We start from the raw sequence: 16915 nt of genomic DNA, 5'->3' as shown, positions 1-16915 counted from the left end.
GGTCTAGCACATAGATCAGTGCCTGGCAAATGCACACACTAGGTAAGTGCTAGCAACCAGTATATTTAATAAGTACCATTTTCTTTGTTCTAATACATTAATGAATTCTTAGATATATTCTTTATGTATAATAATTTATGTAATAATTCCTAAATATATGGGTACTTAAATACTACCCATATATTCCTTCCCCTGGTCTGATGGAGCATTTTTTCATAAGACACAGTCTGCAGCATTTGTGTTATATTGAAATAAGCCGCCAGTCCAAATGCACACATCCAGGACAGCATGGTTTCTAACTTAATACTTAATTAGCCTGCCCTTGATTGGTTTTTCCAGGTAGATTTTAGCTATTAATAGGGAAAATTTTTTATTGTGCATTTTGGGAGAGATACTAATACCTGTGTGTTCATATTATAGTAACAAAATTAAAAGGTTTAGCCAAGGAAATAATAAACTTTCCTTCTTGGGGGTATTTGAAACAGGTACAGTGGAATTAAGGGCAAATCCTGCTTTTAAATTAAGGTATTTATTGAATTTATTTTCCATGCTTTCTGGGCCATTGCTTACTTTTATTGCTGTCTATAAGTAATGTGGCTACTGGTACAGTTGAGGTACGTATGAATATATACAATTCTTGGGACTTCATTCCCGTAATATTTTTTTAAGCTTCTTAAAAGAGTACTTACTATCTTTAAAGCAAATATGGTAGTCTTATGATTAAATCAGTATGTAAAATCTGAATGGGTGATACGATTATTCCCCTGAAAAGTATTAGTACACTGGATACTTTGACATTTCATAAAATGTTTGACAAATGGGTTGCCCAACCCATTATCAGATGCCCACAGACTAGTAATAAATGAATTTTGCCATTTTTCAATTAGCTTTTATTTCAGGACGAATAGTTGAAGGAAGCCTTTGACTTTGGTTCTTTACTAAACTTATGACTCCATATATGTTTATTTGGTACGCCATGGTTCTTGCGTGGGTACCAAGTTAAAAGCTAAGGACTCAATCCTTTTTGGCCTAGAATACACAGTCACAGAATGAATAATTTTTATAAAGCACAACCAAGTCAAATGTTGACTTGTCCAGAGGAGTTTTCTCAGTTTCTTTCTTTGAAAGGTACAGAGTCTCTTTACTCCTTGTAGATACAAAGACTAGCCGTTTTATCCAATTTGTCCCGGATAAGAAATATATAAATAGTGTATCATTTTTAAAAAGAAGAAGGAGGTATCTTCTTCCTCCTTAATCCTCACCATAACGTCACTCTCAATTAGCTTTGTTTTCAAAGGAGATAGATATATCAAATTTCATATTTGCTAGATCACCCAGACCGATCACATATTCTGTGCACAAGTCTGCTGCAGCACTAGCCAGCTGTGTGGGGCATGGGAAATTCATTGTCTCCTGAAGCAAATACATTTTGCCTTCAGAAAACTCTGTTCAAAAGTTCTTTTGGGGCTTCCCTGGTGGCGCAGTGGTTGAGAGTCCGCCTGCCGATGCAGGGGACGCGGGTTCGTGCCCCGGTCTGGGAAGATCCCACGTGCCGCGGGGCGGCTGGGCCCGTGAGCCATGGCCGCTGAGCCTGCGCGTCCGGAGCCTGTGCTCCGCAACGGGAGAGGCCACAACAGTGAGAGGCCCGCGTACAGCAAAAAAAAAAAAAAAAAAAGTTCTTTTGAATGTTTGGTCAATGTCTGACTTCCCAGGGAAGCAGTATAATAGTTAAATGGCCATGGGAGTCAGAACTGATTCATATCTGAGATCTAGGTGGGTAACTTCGGATGAGTTTAAGCCTCAACTTTCTCATCTGTGAAAAGGGGATAATGATGGCAATTTCAAGAATTCATTGAGAAAATTAAGTGACATAGCGTATGTAAAACACCCAAGATAGCACCTTGTTCATAGTAGGCCCTCAGCATAGTATCTTCTGGAAGTTTCTGCCTTTACGCTAATTCTATCTACCTGAACCATATGGAACAAGTCTATGTTTCTTTTCAACTCAACTATCATGTCTTCCCTGTTTCCGTTTAATGTTCCTCAAATGACATGATTTGGTGAGTTTCTTCACCAAAGAAATGCCATAGAGTTTGTTTCTCTTGAAGAGCGATGCCTAGAAGAAACACAATGCTTCTGAGATAGTCTGATCAGTATAAAATGAAGCCGTACCATCACCTACCATTAATGCATCTTAAGGTCAAAGTAATTTGTTTGTTTGTTTCTTTCCTTTGGTGTGGGGGGGGCGGCAGCCACATCATACATTTGATCAGAATCATATGAAAATATGATCCATGATATCAGATGTATTAATTTTTCCTGTAATTTTTATTTAACTTTATTTTATTTTTAATGAAATATCTCATTATATACTTAGAGCGTACATAGAGTAGAAGTCACTAGGGTGAATTCTGCTTTGTGTTATTGTCAAAATATTTGGGGCTTTGTTTTGTGCCTGATTTTCCACAAAGTACTTGTATTCTTTTCTCTTTTTACTAGTATGGCAGGTATATATATATATATATTTTTTGTTTGTTTTTGTTGTTGTTGTTTTTGCGATACGCGGGCCTCTCACCGTTGTGGCCTCTCCCGTTGCGGAGCACAGGCTCCGGACGCGCAGGCCCAGCGGCCATGGCTCACGGGCCCAGCCGCTCCGCGGCATGTGGGATCTTCCCGGACCGGGGCACAAACCCGTGTCCCCAGCATTGGCAGGCAGACTCTCAACCACTGCGACACCAGGGAAGCCCAATATTTTTTAAAGATGTGCTTTCAATTTTCAGTCATGCTCATCTTCTGTATGCCTTAAAAAAAAAAAAAAGGTGATTTGGCAGTGGAAAATGTAATGAAGACCGAGTAAATGAGCGTTTGAAGATATATTGCTGAAGTAGCTTAATTTGACTTTGAATATTTTCAGATCTTTCAATTGAAAGACTCTCATCTCTTAATAGACAGAGACACAGATTATTGGATTGAACATAAGGTTATCCATATAATTTTCATTCTATTAGAAATTAAAATGATTAAGCATTTTACATGTAACTAGTTGTATATGTACATAAATATGAAAGTGTGTTTATTTTATCCATGCTGGCAGTCATTGACATTGACTTATGTAGAGAGAGTTGATATGTAAAAAGCACTGTTAAATTTTTACCTGAAAAACTATGAGATTTGAGGCATTGTCTTTTAGGAATTAAATGATCTAAGTTATTTTGTTTGGTTAAACATTTTTCTTTGCACTGTTATCATAATCTTTGAATTAGTTTTACCAGATTTTTTTCAACGGGACTACCAAAAAGCTCTAAAAAATGTCTGTGCCTTACAGTTCTGTATTTAACCTCCAGATTGGCAATAAGAGACTTGTAGACTCATATATGGGGTCTGCATAGTGTTAATGTCTGAGATTTATTTTCCCCCAAAGGTTCATAAACAGTATTGACAAATATATCACACACTGCAATTTTGACGTGGTCATAATGTAGCATGGGAGGTTTGAAAGGTTTAAATAAACATCTAAATTGAATTTGTTAGCTCTTCTGCAGCAAGAGTCCTGTTAGTCACTAGCATCTATGTATTTTTATCAAGGATTTTCCATAAACTAACAATACATGTCTCTTCTAAAGAAGTGAGTAAGAAAGCTATTGCAAAATAAACCCTGAATTCCTGTCTTTTCTGCCATTGATCAGTAGACTTCTCCATTTAAGGAGTCACATCTATTTTCAAGCATTAAAATACACTTTATTTTCCTAAAATATGCAGTTTCTAAATGACTTCGTAGAGCCCATTTAATTTGGGACTCGTTAATTTTGCAAAGTTATTTACTTGTCGTTGACATTTTCTTTTACTGTCAAGGATTATCAATTTGAGCTAGTCTTTTTGTTCTGTATACATGCTTCCTGCTTTAGGTTAAAAATAATGGAGATCCATTTTTGTCATTTAATTGTTGAGAAATAATTAGCATCAGCTATGGCCAGCAATAAGGATTGATAAGATAAGGTCATTTTCTTTAGAGATCTTACCTTTCAGTAAGTAAGATAATCATAGATACAGATAATTATGATATGAGGTAGTGCTATATAGAAGTACTATGTAATCAAGTGCAGTAGGACAGTGGAGGGAAAATGTTTCATGATGCATCATGTAACACTCTTCCCAATCAGTGGCCCAATCAGTGGTGCAAAATGCAGAAATAATTGTTGAAGATGTGTGTGGGAAGAGAGAAATATGTGAAAACAGTTAAGTCTCTTAGAAAAGGTTTCAATAACAACTTTTTATTCTGTAGAATTATGATTTTTTATCCTATAATGACATATCTTTTTATTTGAATTTTTTGTTTCAAGTATTATACGATTTTTCCTGCATAGTTAATTTTTGTTAATACTAAACATCTCTAATTTTAAGTTCAGAGATGCCTATTTTCTTATTATAGGGGCCAAATTGCAATGTACTCGTGAAATTATGTGATTATGACGACACTTTTAAAAAATATATAGTTGGGTGTGATTTGGAATATTCAGTTGACTTGCCTGTTAATCCAAAAATTTACTGAGCACCTACAATGTACCAGTTACTATATTAGATGGAGAACAATGAAAGAGAAATGGACTTTGTTATTATGGATCTCATACTCTAATCACAAAACCCCTTTAGCATAAAAGGTCATTGTGAATATTTTTCTGTTAAAATATTAACTCAGAAATATGTACCTAGACGTAATAATAAGCCTCTTTATTTGTTTAAAAGTGTCATGAGAGTAAAAAGTTACATATCAAGTTCTTTTTGTTTTTTAATCCAAGCTTTTTCTTTTTGGTGGGTAGAGGGAGTAGGTAGGAAAATTGTTCCTTCAAGGTAATATTCCGTAAAGGTTTTTGTACCTTTGGAATTTAAATATGAAAAAATGAGGGTGTCTAGCTTGATACCTACCATAGTAGAATCCATCTCACCTCATGGCTCCAAAAGTAAAGAAAAGGATATAAATTAAATTTAAAGGATAAATTAAATTTAAAACATTGAAGTTGTATTTCCATGCCAGACGATGACAAAACTGGGTATGGAATTGTCAGTTGGATGTTTTCTTGTTTCATGATTATTTATGCAGCTGTTACTTAGCTGACATTAGTTCCTAGTTGAATGTTGAAACAAATAATGCATCTGATTAGGTATACCCAGAATGTATGTTATGGGGTTGTTTTGTGACACGTAGGTGTCGTGTTATTTTCCTCTGTATGATACTTGTTTAATGAGAGATTATGCCAGTAGCAATTAGAGAACTGTTTCTCGAACTGTTTTTGTTTTATACAGCCCCAAATACAACATCGGTGAAATTAGAGTTGGTTGGAGAGGGGCAAGCCCCTCCTCTGCTTACTCCCTCCCTGTGGGGCTTCTCCCAGGCTGCTCTCCAGACTCCCAAACTCACAGCAGCTGGGATGTGGAGACATGACTGATGCGGAGGGACAGGGGATGCCCTGGCTTCTGGTGTCAGCTTCCAACTACACATTATGCACTGGCCTTCCGAAAAATGTATTTTCTCCTATTGTGAAGGGAAAAAAAAAGCTCTTTCATTATGGCTTTCAATTTTATTCAACCGATAAGCAGGTGAAAAATTGAAATACATCACAATTGCTGGTGAATTAAAACAAGATCAGAGTATTGCTTGCAAAGTATGTTGGCACTGTTGTAGATTTGCTCTTTTTTTTCTCTTTTTTTTTTGACAAAAAATCATATTATATTTACATCAAAGTAGACCAAGTATTTTAGGAAGAGTATCCTCAATCAGAGTTTAATAACTATGGATGAGTCTTACTCGAGTTTTTTTCACAATTAGTCTTACCATCCGTGAAAGAAATAGACCATGTAGCTTACATACGTATAATGTTTATAATTTAGCACATGTATCTCATATTAAACTGCAATTTGGAAAAAAGCTATTGTAGTAATTTGATGCCTATGGAATTTATATTTCTAATATTGCTGTAGAGTAACGTTGTATTTTTTCTTTTTCTCTTCCTTCCCTCCTGCCCCTCTCCTGCCAACAGTCCTGGTACCTGGGCTAGCTTGGTTCCCTTCCAAGTATCAAATAGGACACCCATCCTACCGGCAAATGTCCAAAATTACGGTTTGAACATAATCGGAGAACCTTTCCTTCAAGCAGAAACAAGCAACTGAGGGAAACATGAAATACAACACTAGTTTAAGAAATTTAAAAAAAAAAAAAGGAAAAGAGAAGACTGGACAAAACAAAACAAACAAAAAGGGAGAAAGGAAAGAAACTGAAGAAAGAAGATAATAGACCAGCAATCGCAGCACTTACAATCACTAATTCCCTTAAGGTTGAAACTGTAATGACATAAAAAGGGTCGATGATATTTCACTGATGGTAGATCGCAGCCCCTGCAAAGTAGCCTTTGTTACATGAAGTCCGCTGGGAAATAGATGTTCTGTCTCTATGACAATATATTTTAACTGACTTTCTAGATGCCTTAATATTTGCATGATAAGCTAGTTTTATTGGTTTAGTATTCTTGTTGTTTACGCATGGAATCACTATTCCTGGTTATCTCACCAACTAAGGCTAGGAGGCGGCATCAGAAGTGCTGGGTGACAGAGCCATGAGCCAGCCATTTTATAAGCACTCTGATTTCTAAAAGTTAAAAAAAATATATATGAAATCTCTGTAGCCTTTAGTTATCAGTACAGATTTATTAAATTTTGGCCCTTAACCCAGCCTTTTCCAGTGTGTAACCCAGTTTGAAATCTTAAAAAAAAAAAGGAAAAAAAAAAGAAAAAAAGAAAAAAAAAAGAAAAAGAAAAAAGGAAAAAAAAAAACAGTTTGAACACAAAGGCTCTATGGAAGAAATGCCTCTATGTAGGTGAAGTGTTATCTCTGCATGCAACAGTAAAAATTAATATAATAGTTTCCCCACAAAAGAAACACTTAACAGAGGCAAGTGCAATTTATAAATTTATATCTAAAGGGGAATCATGATTATAAGTCCTTCAGCCCTTGGACTCTAAATTGAGGGGATTAAAAAGAATTTAAAATAATTTTGAACGAATTTATTTTCCCCTCAGTTTTTGAGGGCAGTAAAAAGGCATTAAATCAAGACAAATCATGTGCTTGAGGAAAAAAAAAATTAATGAAAACACAGCACTTATGTTGGTTTAGCTGCAGCCTCCTTGGAGGTAGAATTTATTTATTTAAAATTACTGGTTGCATCAAGAACCCATAGGGTGTACAAAAGGTTCTATAAAATCTGCATTCTAGAGACAAAGAGGCAGGCAAATCCATGTCACAAGGGTAAAGCTTACAGTTTACAAACTGGGAACGCCAGGGTGTAGGATATAAAAATGCACTCTTGAGAAAACAGTTGTAATCAGGGTGCTGAATACTTGCATGGTGCTTTCAGACATTAGCCTTGTTCAACAAATTTCTTGTATTGACAGATCTGTGGTGTGCATGGGCAGACACATTTTTGCCTCTATGTCTCTTAAAATTTTAATTAAAAATACTCTTTCCAGTAATCCTAATTTGCACGAAGATATAATGTCCACATTACGTGCCTTGCCTTGAAATCTAAAAAACAAAAAAAAAACACAAAAAAACACAAAAAAGTGACATCACTACACTTGTTTTGCTGCATTTATTATCATTTTAAATCTTTACCATTTTTATGACAAAATATTTTGTACTCCAGACGAAGAAAAATGTGTGACATCATGGATTTTTTAGACAGTTATACCTTTATCTCACATTTATAAAGCATATCATGGCTGTGTATAGTTGCCGCTTAAAAATTGTAATCGACCAGCAATATTTTCAGTATTTTGGTGTTTTTTCTATTAACCTTTCATGTTTTTCATCTTCCAATTAATATTTGGGGGGGAGGGATTTCAAATTTATACGAATTATGCAATACCAAGTTTTGCCTATGTAGGTAGTGCTTTTAGCTGTATTGGTTATTATAGGTAAGTACACAGATTTAAAAAAAAAATAATGTATGCTTTTTTTTTGTTTGTTTGTTTTAATTGACCAAAGTGGGTACTGCTATTTTTGCAGTGTGATGAGGTCCTTTTGTGTACTGAGAGATGGACAGGGGATTTTTTTTAATATACATATATATATATTCTGGGGTGGGTGGGAGGATTTTTAACACTTTACAGTGTAGCTGTGAAGCAGTGCACCCTGAGATGGGCCTGGGCTGCACAGCGACTGTTCTGCCTACTGTGAGAAACTTCAACTTCACAGGTTTCCCTCTCAAACTCCCCACCTGGGGTGCAAGCGGAACTCCTTTCTGCTTTTCATAGCAACAGAGTAAGAGCAAGCGAACACAACCAATTCACCTGGAGGCAGACTTGGCTTAAAACAAACGGTCTTATCTTTTTTAAGGGGGGCGCGGTCGTTTTTCTTGAAAGTTCCGGATCCACAGTGGAGAGTGAGCCTGTCTCATAGTTAGCAAAGATAGTCGTTGAAAAGTACATCTAGCAGATGTTTCAACTTCGGGGCTGAGCATACTTTCTCCTCTAAACTATGCCATCCTGCCGGAGGGGGTGCTCCCGCATCCTTTCCCCACCACTTTCCTTCCCCGTTTCTTCATTTCATGAATGTTAGTCTGTGATTTACCTGGGACTCACTACTTCAAACGGACGGTAGTGCGCTTGGAAATTTTTTTTAATATCCAGGAGATTGAACAGAGGGCTATTATTACCTGTATTCGGACTTCTAGATTAAAATCAAAGTTCAGTTTTTAAGGAACAAAAATAATAAGTCTTGTTAAGTTTTCATTCTACCTGCCCTTTTTAAACAGAGAACCAGACTAGAAGGCAAATAGAGAATTTTTAGAAATGAATTTTCCTGTGGATGCATTAAGCCCGTTAGATGCTGATGGGATTTCTTTTTTAAGGGATGGTACCTCACGTATATATTGGATGTAATTTCCCCGGAGGGCTAGAGGGTGAATGGAGGCTGGTTCTACTTTACTCTGCCCCACTGCCTGCCCACCCCCCCCCCCCCCCCGCCCCACCCAGTCCCATTGAGGGAATTCATTACGAGGGGGAAAATCTTTTAGAATTAGTGACACATGGTGGGCTGTCCTGGGGAGCCCCTGACCCCCTTCCCCCAGGCCATGGCCTAATAAAATAAACTGTCTATTGTTCTCACAGCATATCATTTAATAATGAATACTTTAGAACAATGCTTATGGGCCTGAGAATTGTGTTTGATTAGCCCATTCAGTTTGATAGCCCCAATGCTGAAAAGCACAGCAGGAGCGCAAGTTCAAAAGGAAGTCCAGTCATTTCTGTGATGACTTGCCCTGGTGGAAAACAGATCATCTCAGCCAAGCTCTTCAACCTAGTAGGTGAACAAATCAACCTCACAGGACACGCAGTATTTTTTTAAGAGCAGAGTCGCTCTCTTTTTTTTTGCCAGTGAATGAGCAGCTCTAGCTAAATAAGTTACACACTGTGGGTATTCCTGCCTGCCTCTTGAATACAAAGGCCTAGTTCAAGTGTTGCTTTTTTTTTTTTTAATCATTTTTTTTTCTCCTTTCCTTCTGAGATAAAACTCTTAAAAAGATACTACTCTCTATATAATCTCAAATCCATTTCGGCCTCCTCCTCTTTTTACCAGGAAGTATCTTGTGACTAAGGGCCCCCCCCCCCCTCTTGCAGGTCTTGCACGCCCCTCCCCTCCCCAGAACTGCAGAGCTACAGGATGGTGAAGGTCACCCAAGGGCATCAGTAGGGGGTGGCGTCTCCAGCCCCGGCTCCGCGGCACTGTTCAGCTTTCCCTGCGTTGCTTTGCAGCCCACCCCTCACAGTGCCTCTGAAGTGTTTCCTCTGGAGTGACATGAGCGTTTGAGGCTTGTCTAAGGAGAAAAAAGAAAAAGGCAGTGAAGGAGACTGTACATAAAGACATGGCAAAAATCTTAATTATAGCAATATAGTTATGGGGTAATGTTCGGGTGGGCAGCTCCATTAAAAAAAAAATATGTGAATGAATCTGTGAAGCTGCGAGTAGCAAGAAGAGCGAAAGGTCTTCTTCATGAACCGCCTACCTTGTAGACAGTAATTTGTACACTGTATAGTTTTGTTAAGAATTTTTTTTTAAATTAAAATTCCCATGTTTGTAAAGCTAACTTTTTAACAATTATAATGGAACTATATGTTGTTTCCATTTTTAAAGTAAACAAGAATATTCCTTGTTTGGAGACTGGACTTGAGTTAAAACTCTCCAGGCTCTTAAGTTATGTATTAAAAAAAAAAAAAAAATCTGTCCATGTTAGGAGTTATTTCACAGATTCCTGTGCTTGAAAAGCATAGGATACTAATCCTTTAAAAAAGTGTAAATGGAGAAAAGTTATATTTTATGAAGGTTATTTTGTTGTATTTAGTATTGGAAAAGTTGGTTTTCAGAGCATTTCAGAATGTCGGAAGCACCACTGTCTTTTTATTAGTATATACGGCCTTTAGCAAAAGTTTTTGTGATTGTTACGTGATGGTATTTAAGGTTGTTTCACAGAGCATTCAGGATAGGCAGAAAATGACAAAACCGTGCTATGTCTCACATAACGTGTCCTCAGGGAGCAGAATCTTGGATTTGTGACTTGTAGCTTCATAAGGACTCAACAAAAGAGATTGCACAGGGACATCTTCAGCGGTGTGACACCAGGACATGTGTTCTTTACCTAGATTCAAACTCTATGTACCGTGTGAAACGAAGGCTGCAGAAAGTTATCCCATATTCAGTGTACAGTATTCATTTGTAATGAAACAACTCTACAATATTGCTGGCAGATAGGCCCCAAGCATGACATTCAGTATAGTTTACATGTTCCTGTCAAGGTCTTTGGTTAACATTAACCAGCTGCATGCTTCCTGGACTTTAAAAAATTGGGTTTCTATTGCAAACTTTTTTTTTCTTAAATGTGCAGGCTATTCAAGTCCAACTGTAAAAGCTCAAAATTGAATGTTCTACTCCATGCTGAAGGAGCTGAAAGCTGCCTTCTTCATATTTTGCACTTTCTGGTAGTTCCCCTGTTTTTTTCTAATTCCTTAAAAATTGTGTGGGTGGGGTGGAGCACTGCAGTTGGGGGGTAACATGGACCACTGATTTTTGCCCTTTGACCCTGCACAATGACCTTTGCATCAGCCAAACTCATTGCCATGACAACTCTTTGTACTGTGTCCGTGCCACAGATCTGTTGGTGACATTGTTCATATAGTCAAAGGGGACAAGTTGGAGACGGTCAATTTTTACATTTTTTTGTTGTTGTTGCAATTCTTTCTTCAATGGTTGTAAGTAGTTTTGTTTTTTTGGTTTTTTTTAATAATAAAAGGGTTCACTAGTTAAGACTCTTTAGAAATATCTGTGTGTTGCAATTCAAATTGTTGAGATTGTGAAAACGCTTCAGTGCCACTAGCCTATGAGCACGCCAGCCCCAGCCTCTGATAACTTTTATTGCATGATACAGTACCAGTAACAAATGGTGGCCTACATACACACAAGGCAGTGTGAGCTGGTGACACTAAAGCCAGTCTTGTATTACTGTATTTTTGACAGAATGGTTTTGAAAACTGTGCTACAGGGACTGATGTGGCAAATATATCTCTTTATGCAGAAGGAAGTCTTTTTTTTTTTTTTTTAAGAAGTATGGCTTATTATGCATTCTTCATCGAGGGCATTGAAGTTGCATGGACTGAAAAAAAGTTGATGCAAAACGAGAAAGAAACAAACAAAAAAAAAAACCAGCAAAATGTTTACCAAAAAACTCAAACAAATGAGCAGTGCCTGTTCAATTTCACAGTCTCTGTTGAGTTCAGTTGTAAATATGTTTCAAATGACATTTTCTTGGAAAAAAAAAAAAATCTCTACAACATTGTAGAATGTGAGGGGTAACTCCATCCCAGGCATAGGCTTCTCAAAGCTGCATTAGATTATGTCTTCATCAAGCTGTTAATTTGTGCTTATATCACATAGAACTTTTAGCATCCTGGGAAGAGGTGCCCTCACCTCAATGATATTTCTCTGAGAACAACTTTTGTAGGACTGTGTGTTTCTTTAGATACATTTAGTACAACTGTAGGTGACGAGTAGTCAGTTATTGCTTGCTAGCTACACACCAGGGTTGATCCATTTTAAAACTTTTGGCATTTTTGTCCTCATGGGCCATAAATACAGAACCTTGTATTTTAATTAAATTTTTTCAAAAAGGAGGCACATGCACAATCTCCGTGTAACAAACCTTTAGCAGTAGGATGTATTATATGACAGTTACTTAATTTCTGGTGTTCAGACCTCTGGGATCAGCCCCAGACTGGGCCAGAATGTTAGCGAAGGTTTTATTGTGCCCGGTTGGAGGATAATGTTCTTTGGGTACTTTTTGTGGGTTGCAAATGAACTCAATTGCCACAAGTTTTAAACTGGTGTAAATCAAGCTTGACTTAATGTGATTGTTACTGTTATATCCAGCCTATACTGCTAGCAGCTGCTCATACTGCAGTCAATTACTGGAAGCAGATATATTTCCTATGCAAAAACTGTTTAAACAATAAAATGAGCTATGCTACAGACTCTGGCCTCATGTTTTATTTTCCTCCTCCACCTCTTCCCGCCGCTCTTCCTACGTTAGCGTTGGGGTCAGTATATCTTGGAAGTGGATCTTGGTCCTTCCATCTGGGAATTTTGTAGCATGGGTTTAATTTCTTAGCATCTGGGATGGTTACTATTTCAGTTCGGTACTTCCAATTGCACTGGGCACGTGTGTATGTTTAAACCCTTCTTGCAATTCCTACTACGTATAGTCCTCCCAAACCCTCTAAACAATGACCGTAGAAATGCAAGTGCAGATCTAGAATTTCAGCCCCCCACTCCCTGAGAAAGGCCTTTCAGCAATGAGGTGAAGATGTAACGTGTGCTCGGGATGAATGGACTGTGGTCTCCTCGACTGAAAAACCACAAGGGCCTCAAACACACACACTCAACAGAAAAGGTAAGTCCTGGGGCCACCCTGTGGCTGTGGGTTTAGTGGTTTTGTGAGTACTGGAGGAGAAGAATTTCTTTCTCCCAACGCCTGAAAAGGAGAAGCATCTTAGGTTTCCAAGAAGCGGTGCTACTTTTCAGTGCGAGCAGGGTCGATGTTCCTTATGCACAGGGAGGTGGGACGCGAGCTGAAACTGAGGATGGGGTCCCAAATCCAGACTCCTTGAATACAGCAATTCTGAACGGAGTCAGCTGGAGTTCAAAAATAGCTAATTGAAAAGGAATGAGCTTAAAGGGTTTTGCGATCCATCTGAGTGATGTGCACAAATGAAGCAAAACTAATGCAAGCTTCATTGAAAAGAGATAAAAATGCCTGGAATTTGACCATCCCAATCAAAGACTTGCTGAAACGGATCCAACTGCCTGATCCCACCACCTCTAATTCATGACTCGGGTCCCTTTCACCTCCCCAAACCGCCCTGATACAGTGGGTTTACAATGCTGTGTGTAGAGTTGCATGGAAATCAGTTGACCGCTATCTACTGAAAAAAAATGGAGACTCCTGGACGGCTCCAAGATGAGATGATAATTGGATTTTTTAGAAGATTAAGAAATGTCCTGGGAAGTAGTTTTAAGAATATTATAATTGAAATAAAATTTTTACGTATGGAGCGACTTTTTGCCCTGATGAAAATGTTTGGCTTTGTTGGCATCGATCAGGATTTGGGGATAGAAGAGAGACAGCAGTGAGGAAGTGTACACAACAATTACTTCAAGTCCCTGCTCTAGAGTTAAACTGGCTGCTTCCAAATGCTGGGAATGGCCAGCTGTATAGACAGTTACATAAACTTTCTTTGCCTCAGTTCCCTTGTCTGTAAAATTAGATATTAGTGAGAGTGTCTCATTCGGCTGTTGAGAGAATGAATGAGATTGTGCGTGTAAAGCTCTTTCAGTGCTGGAAATGTGTTACTTATTATTACTATTATCATTATTATTATTGGCTTCATCATTGGGCAGTGTGACACATTAGTCAGAAATGAATGGATTCGTTTCTTTTAGAGTGAGGACATGAAGATATGAGTTATTTTCATTAGCAATTGGTTTTGCATGTGTGTGTGTGTGTTTGTGTTGTGTGTGTTATTGAAATAATTGAATTGCTACTGGTTGGAGAACATTACTTCTTTCCCTTTTAGTTTTAATTCTGTGGCAGCCAGCAAGTCTCTACTGATAGATATTCCAACAGAGTCCTTCCAAGAGACCATTTCTTGAATGGAAACTGCGCGTCTGTAAATGACCTGACCTTAGCTTCTAGAAGTTCCCTTCAGGTGATGTCAATACTTTCCTTTCTTTGTGAGGGAAGAAAAGCATTGATTTCTTAAGTCTGTTAATTTTCTAAGTAGCTTTATTTTATAGGAGACACAAGAATTTGCAAGGAATAGAAGTTTTCTCAAATAGAGAAAAGTCACGAGAACTGAACGGAGGACCTTGTGGGCTGAGGAAGCCCCGGGCAAGAGTGCAGCATCTGACTCTCTTCCCTCCTTGGACAAGCTGACAGCTGGCATCTGTGCTCCGCTCACATGACACTCCATTCTTTCCTCTTAAGGTGGGGACTGGATAAGGAGGTGAAATCTGCAATGGGCTGGGAGAGATTGGATAAGCCTGAGATATGCAGCTTTCCAGACTTCATACAGAGGAGCCCCACAAAGTCTTTACAGGACAGCATAGCTGCTCCCACAGGAAAGGAAGCAAACGTTCTGTTCTTTGCTTCCAGGCCACCTCCCTCTGTGGAATTCCCCTCTTCTTGGTTCTCCCTTCACTCCCTGCCCACCCAGTCCCAAATGCCCCCAAACCATCCTTGGGTTGTCCAAAATTGCTCTTTCTGTTCAGGGTTGGAAACTTCAGTGATCCTCATGGTGTCTCTTATTCTAAAACGGTCCTTTCCTCCATGTCAACAAAATGCCCCCCTCTGGGGTACTCTGGGCTACTGGATTTTAATGTGACCAAAGTAGTCCACATAAGGGCCTGAAGGATAGATGGAGGGCAGGGTAGAGGTGGGAAACTGGCATTTTCCAAGAAGTTCTCACCACTGTTATTTTTTAACAATAAATGATTCCTCTCTGGGTGGATTATATGAAGAAGTCTTTGCGGCGTGCAGTTTATTGCTGCGGGGGTCAAAAATGCAAATGGTCACAGCTTGAGGGCAGGGGGGCAGGGCAGGTAGCATAACTGGGTTAACAGGCAGAGTTAACAAATGGGGACCCTGGGGATTGGCAACCTGAAGGGCGTGTCCACATTTAACAACAACAGCTGGGGGCTGTTCTGTCTCCCAGAAGCCCCCTCAGCGCTTCCCCCACCCCCATTAGTGTGACCGTGGATGTAAATGAGCCCAGGGCTGCCCTGGATCCATGCCCAGCACCCTCCAGCAGCTGCCCAGTACCCTTCATGGTACACAGGGAAAAGACACTTTCCTCAGAAAGAGAGACTTAGAAGGTGAGTCAAATCCACCCTGTCCTGATCATATATGTTTTTCCCAATTACTGTTTCTCACATTTTTACTATTCCAGAATCAAAATTCTCTTTGTTAGTACAAAAATAAAGTGGCTTTACACCTATCCAGAGAAACATATAAGAGGAGGGGCACTGATGGAACTTCATTATGATGAGAAATTCAAATGAAAATATTTTAAAAGAAATTTCAGCCCCAAATCCATTTATACCGCAGTTCCTTGTCTAATTTGTAAAAACACAAATACACGAACAACCTAATGTTTGCAATACTAAACCAAAATATCCAGAAGACTTAAATCAGATTCCAGGCAAAACTAAATGTAAACTGGAATTTCAAGAATGTGCAGAAGTAGGAGTACGCGGGCATATATGTGGCTTGCCCGTTAATTTCACTGTGAACTTTTATTTGTGAAATATTGTTTGGGTTGTTTCATAATCTAGCAAAGTAATTTCTTCATATCTTATAGCTGACACAGGCAGAGGAAAGGAAAGGAAATCGTAGTGTCCTTTGCTTCCTTCATTTGGAAGAAAGTCCATACACAAACTAGAATATAATTAATGACTTTGAATGAATGCAAATATTTTAATATATGAGGCACAGCCTAGGAAAAGCAAGAATCAAATTAAGGAAAAAATAAAGATATAAACAAAAAAATGTAAATATCACTTGTAGGTCATAAGAAAGGATTAAGATCACAGAAAATTTTTTGTACATGTTCCATTTTAGATCCAGCTCCATGACAGTCAAGGTTATAGCTAGCCTTTAACTGATTAACTAATTAGAGTAGATGGAATACACTAGAGATGAAAGAAAGGATTCTTAAATATTCTTGACTTTTTCGGATATATTTGTGGGTTCTTCATAAATACAACATATATGTACCTTCAGTTTTTCAGAGAAGTTCTGATTTTATCTACTCTTATTTTGATTAGTCAGCTAAACATATAGCTACATTTAACTTTTATCTCCTTGTAAAACTGCATATAAATTCCTTAAGCAGAAAAGACCCAGATTTATTTTAAGGCTTGGGATAAAAGGTGTAGTAGCACTGGAATGATCTCTCCTCCATGAGAAGAGAAACCCGTTAGGTCTGGTAGAGATTGTATGACTTTTCTCCTTGACCTCTTGCCTGAGTAGCTTGAAATCAAAACTGGGTTCTGCTCTAGCTTATGTCCTCACTGGGAGTACTTATTAAATTGTGAGTATGTTACCTGGTGCTAATGAAAGCCACATGGGTTGCTCCAGGTTCAGTGATTTACCCTTCTGATTTTCTGGTTCTGGAGCCCTGTTTCCACTGGCTGCCCCTCCAGTGAGAACTCTCAGGGCACATTCTCCATCCAGTTTTTGTGGGTTTTTTTTTAGATGTTAGGGGTAGGAATTTATTAATTAATTTATTTATTTTTGCTGTGTTGGGTCTTGGTTTCTGT

At 38.3% G+C, this 16915-nt stretch overlaps 1 protein-coding gene across 3 annotated transcripts in view; it reads left to right on the top strand.

The window, feature by feature from the left end:
- Nucleotides 1-11796, top strand: part of NFIB (nuclear factor I B) — a 234776-nt gene extending 222980 nt beyond the window's left edge. For all 3 annotated transcript variants that reach the window (XM_082842856.1, XM_082842857.1, XM_082842855.1), the window contains exon 12: nucleotides 6036-11796. In XM_082842856.1, coding sequence (XP_082698982.1) covers nucleotides 6036-6165 — 130 coding nt within the window. In that variant the 3' untranslated portion in view covers nucleotides 6166-11796. The remainder of the gene's footprint in view (nucleotides 1-6035) is intronic.
- The last annotated feature ends 5119 nt before the right edge of the window (nucleotides 11797-16915 follow it).

This window comes from Leucopleurus acutus (assembly GCF_964270905.1).
Source record: "Leucopleurus acutus genome assembly, chromosome: 7".
Taxonomy (NCBI): Eukaryota; Metazoa; Chordata; class Mammalia; order Artiodactyla; family Delphinidae; genus Leucopleurus; species Leucopleurus acutus.
Note: the sequence above shows the minus strand (reverse complement) of the source record. Positions and strands in the feature narration are given on the sequence as shown.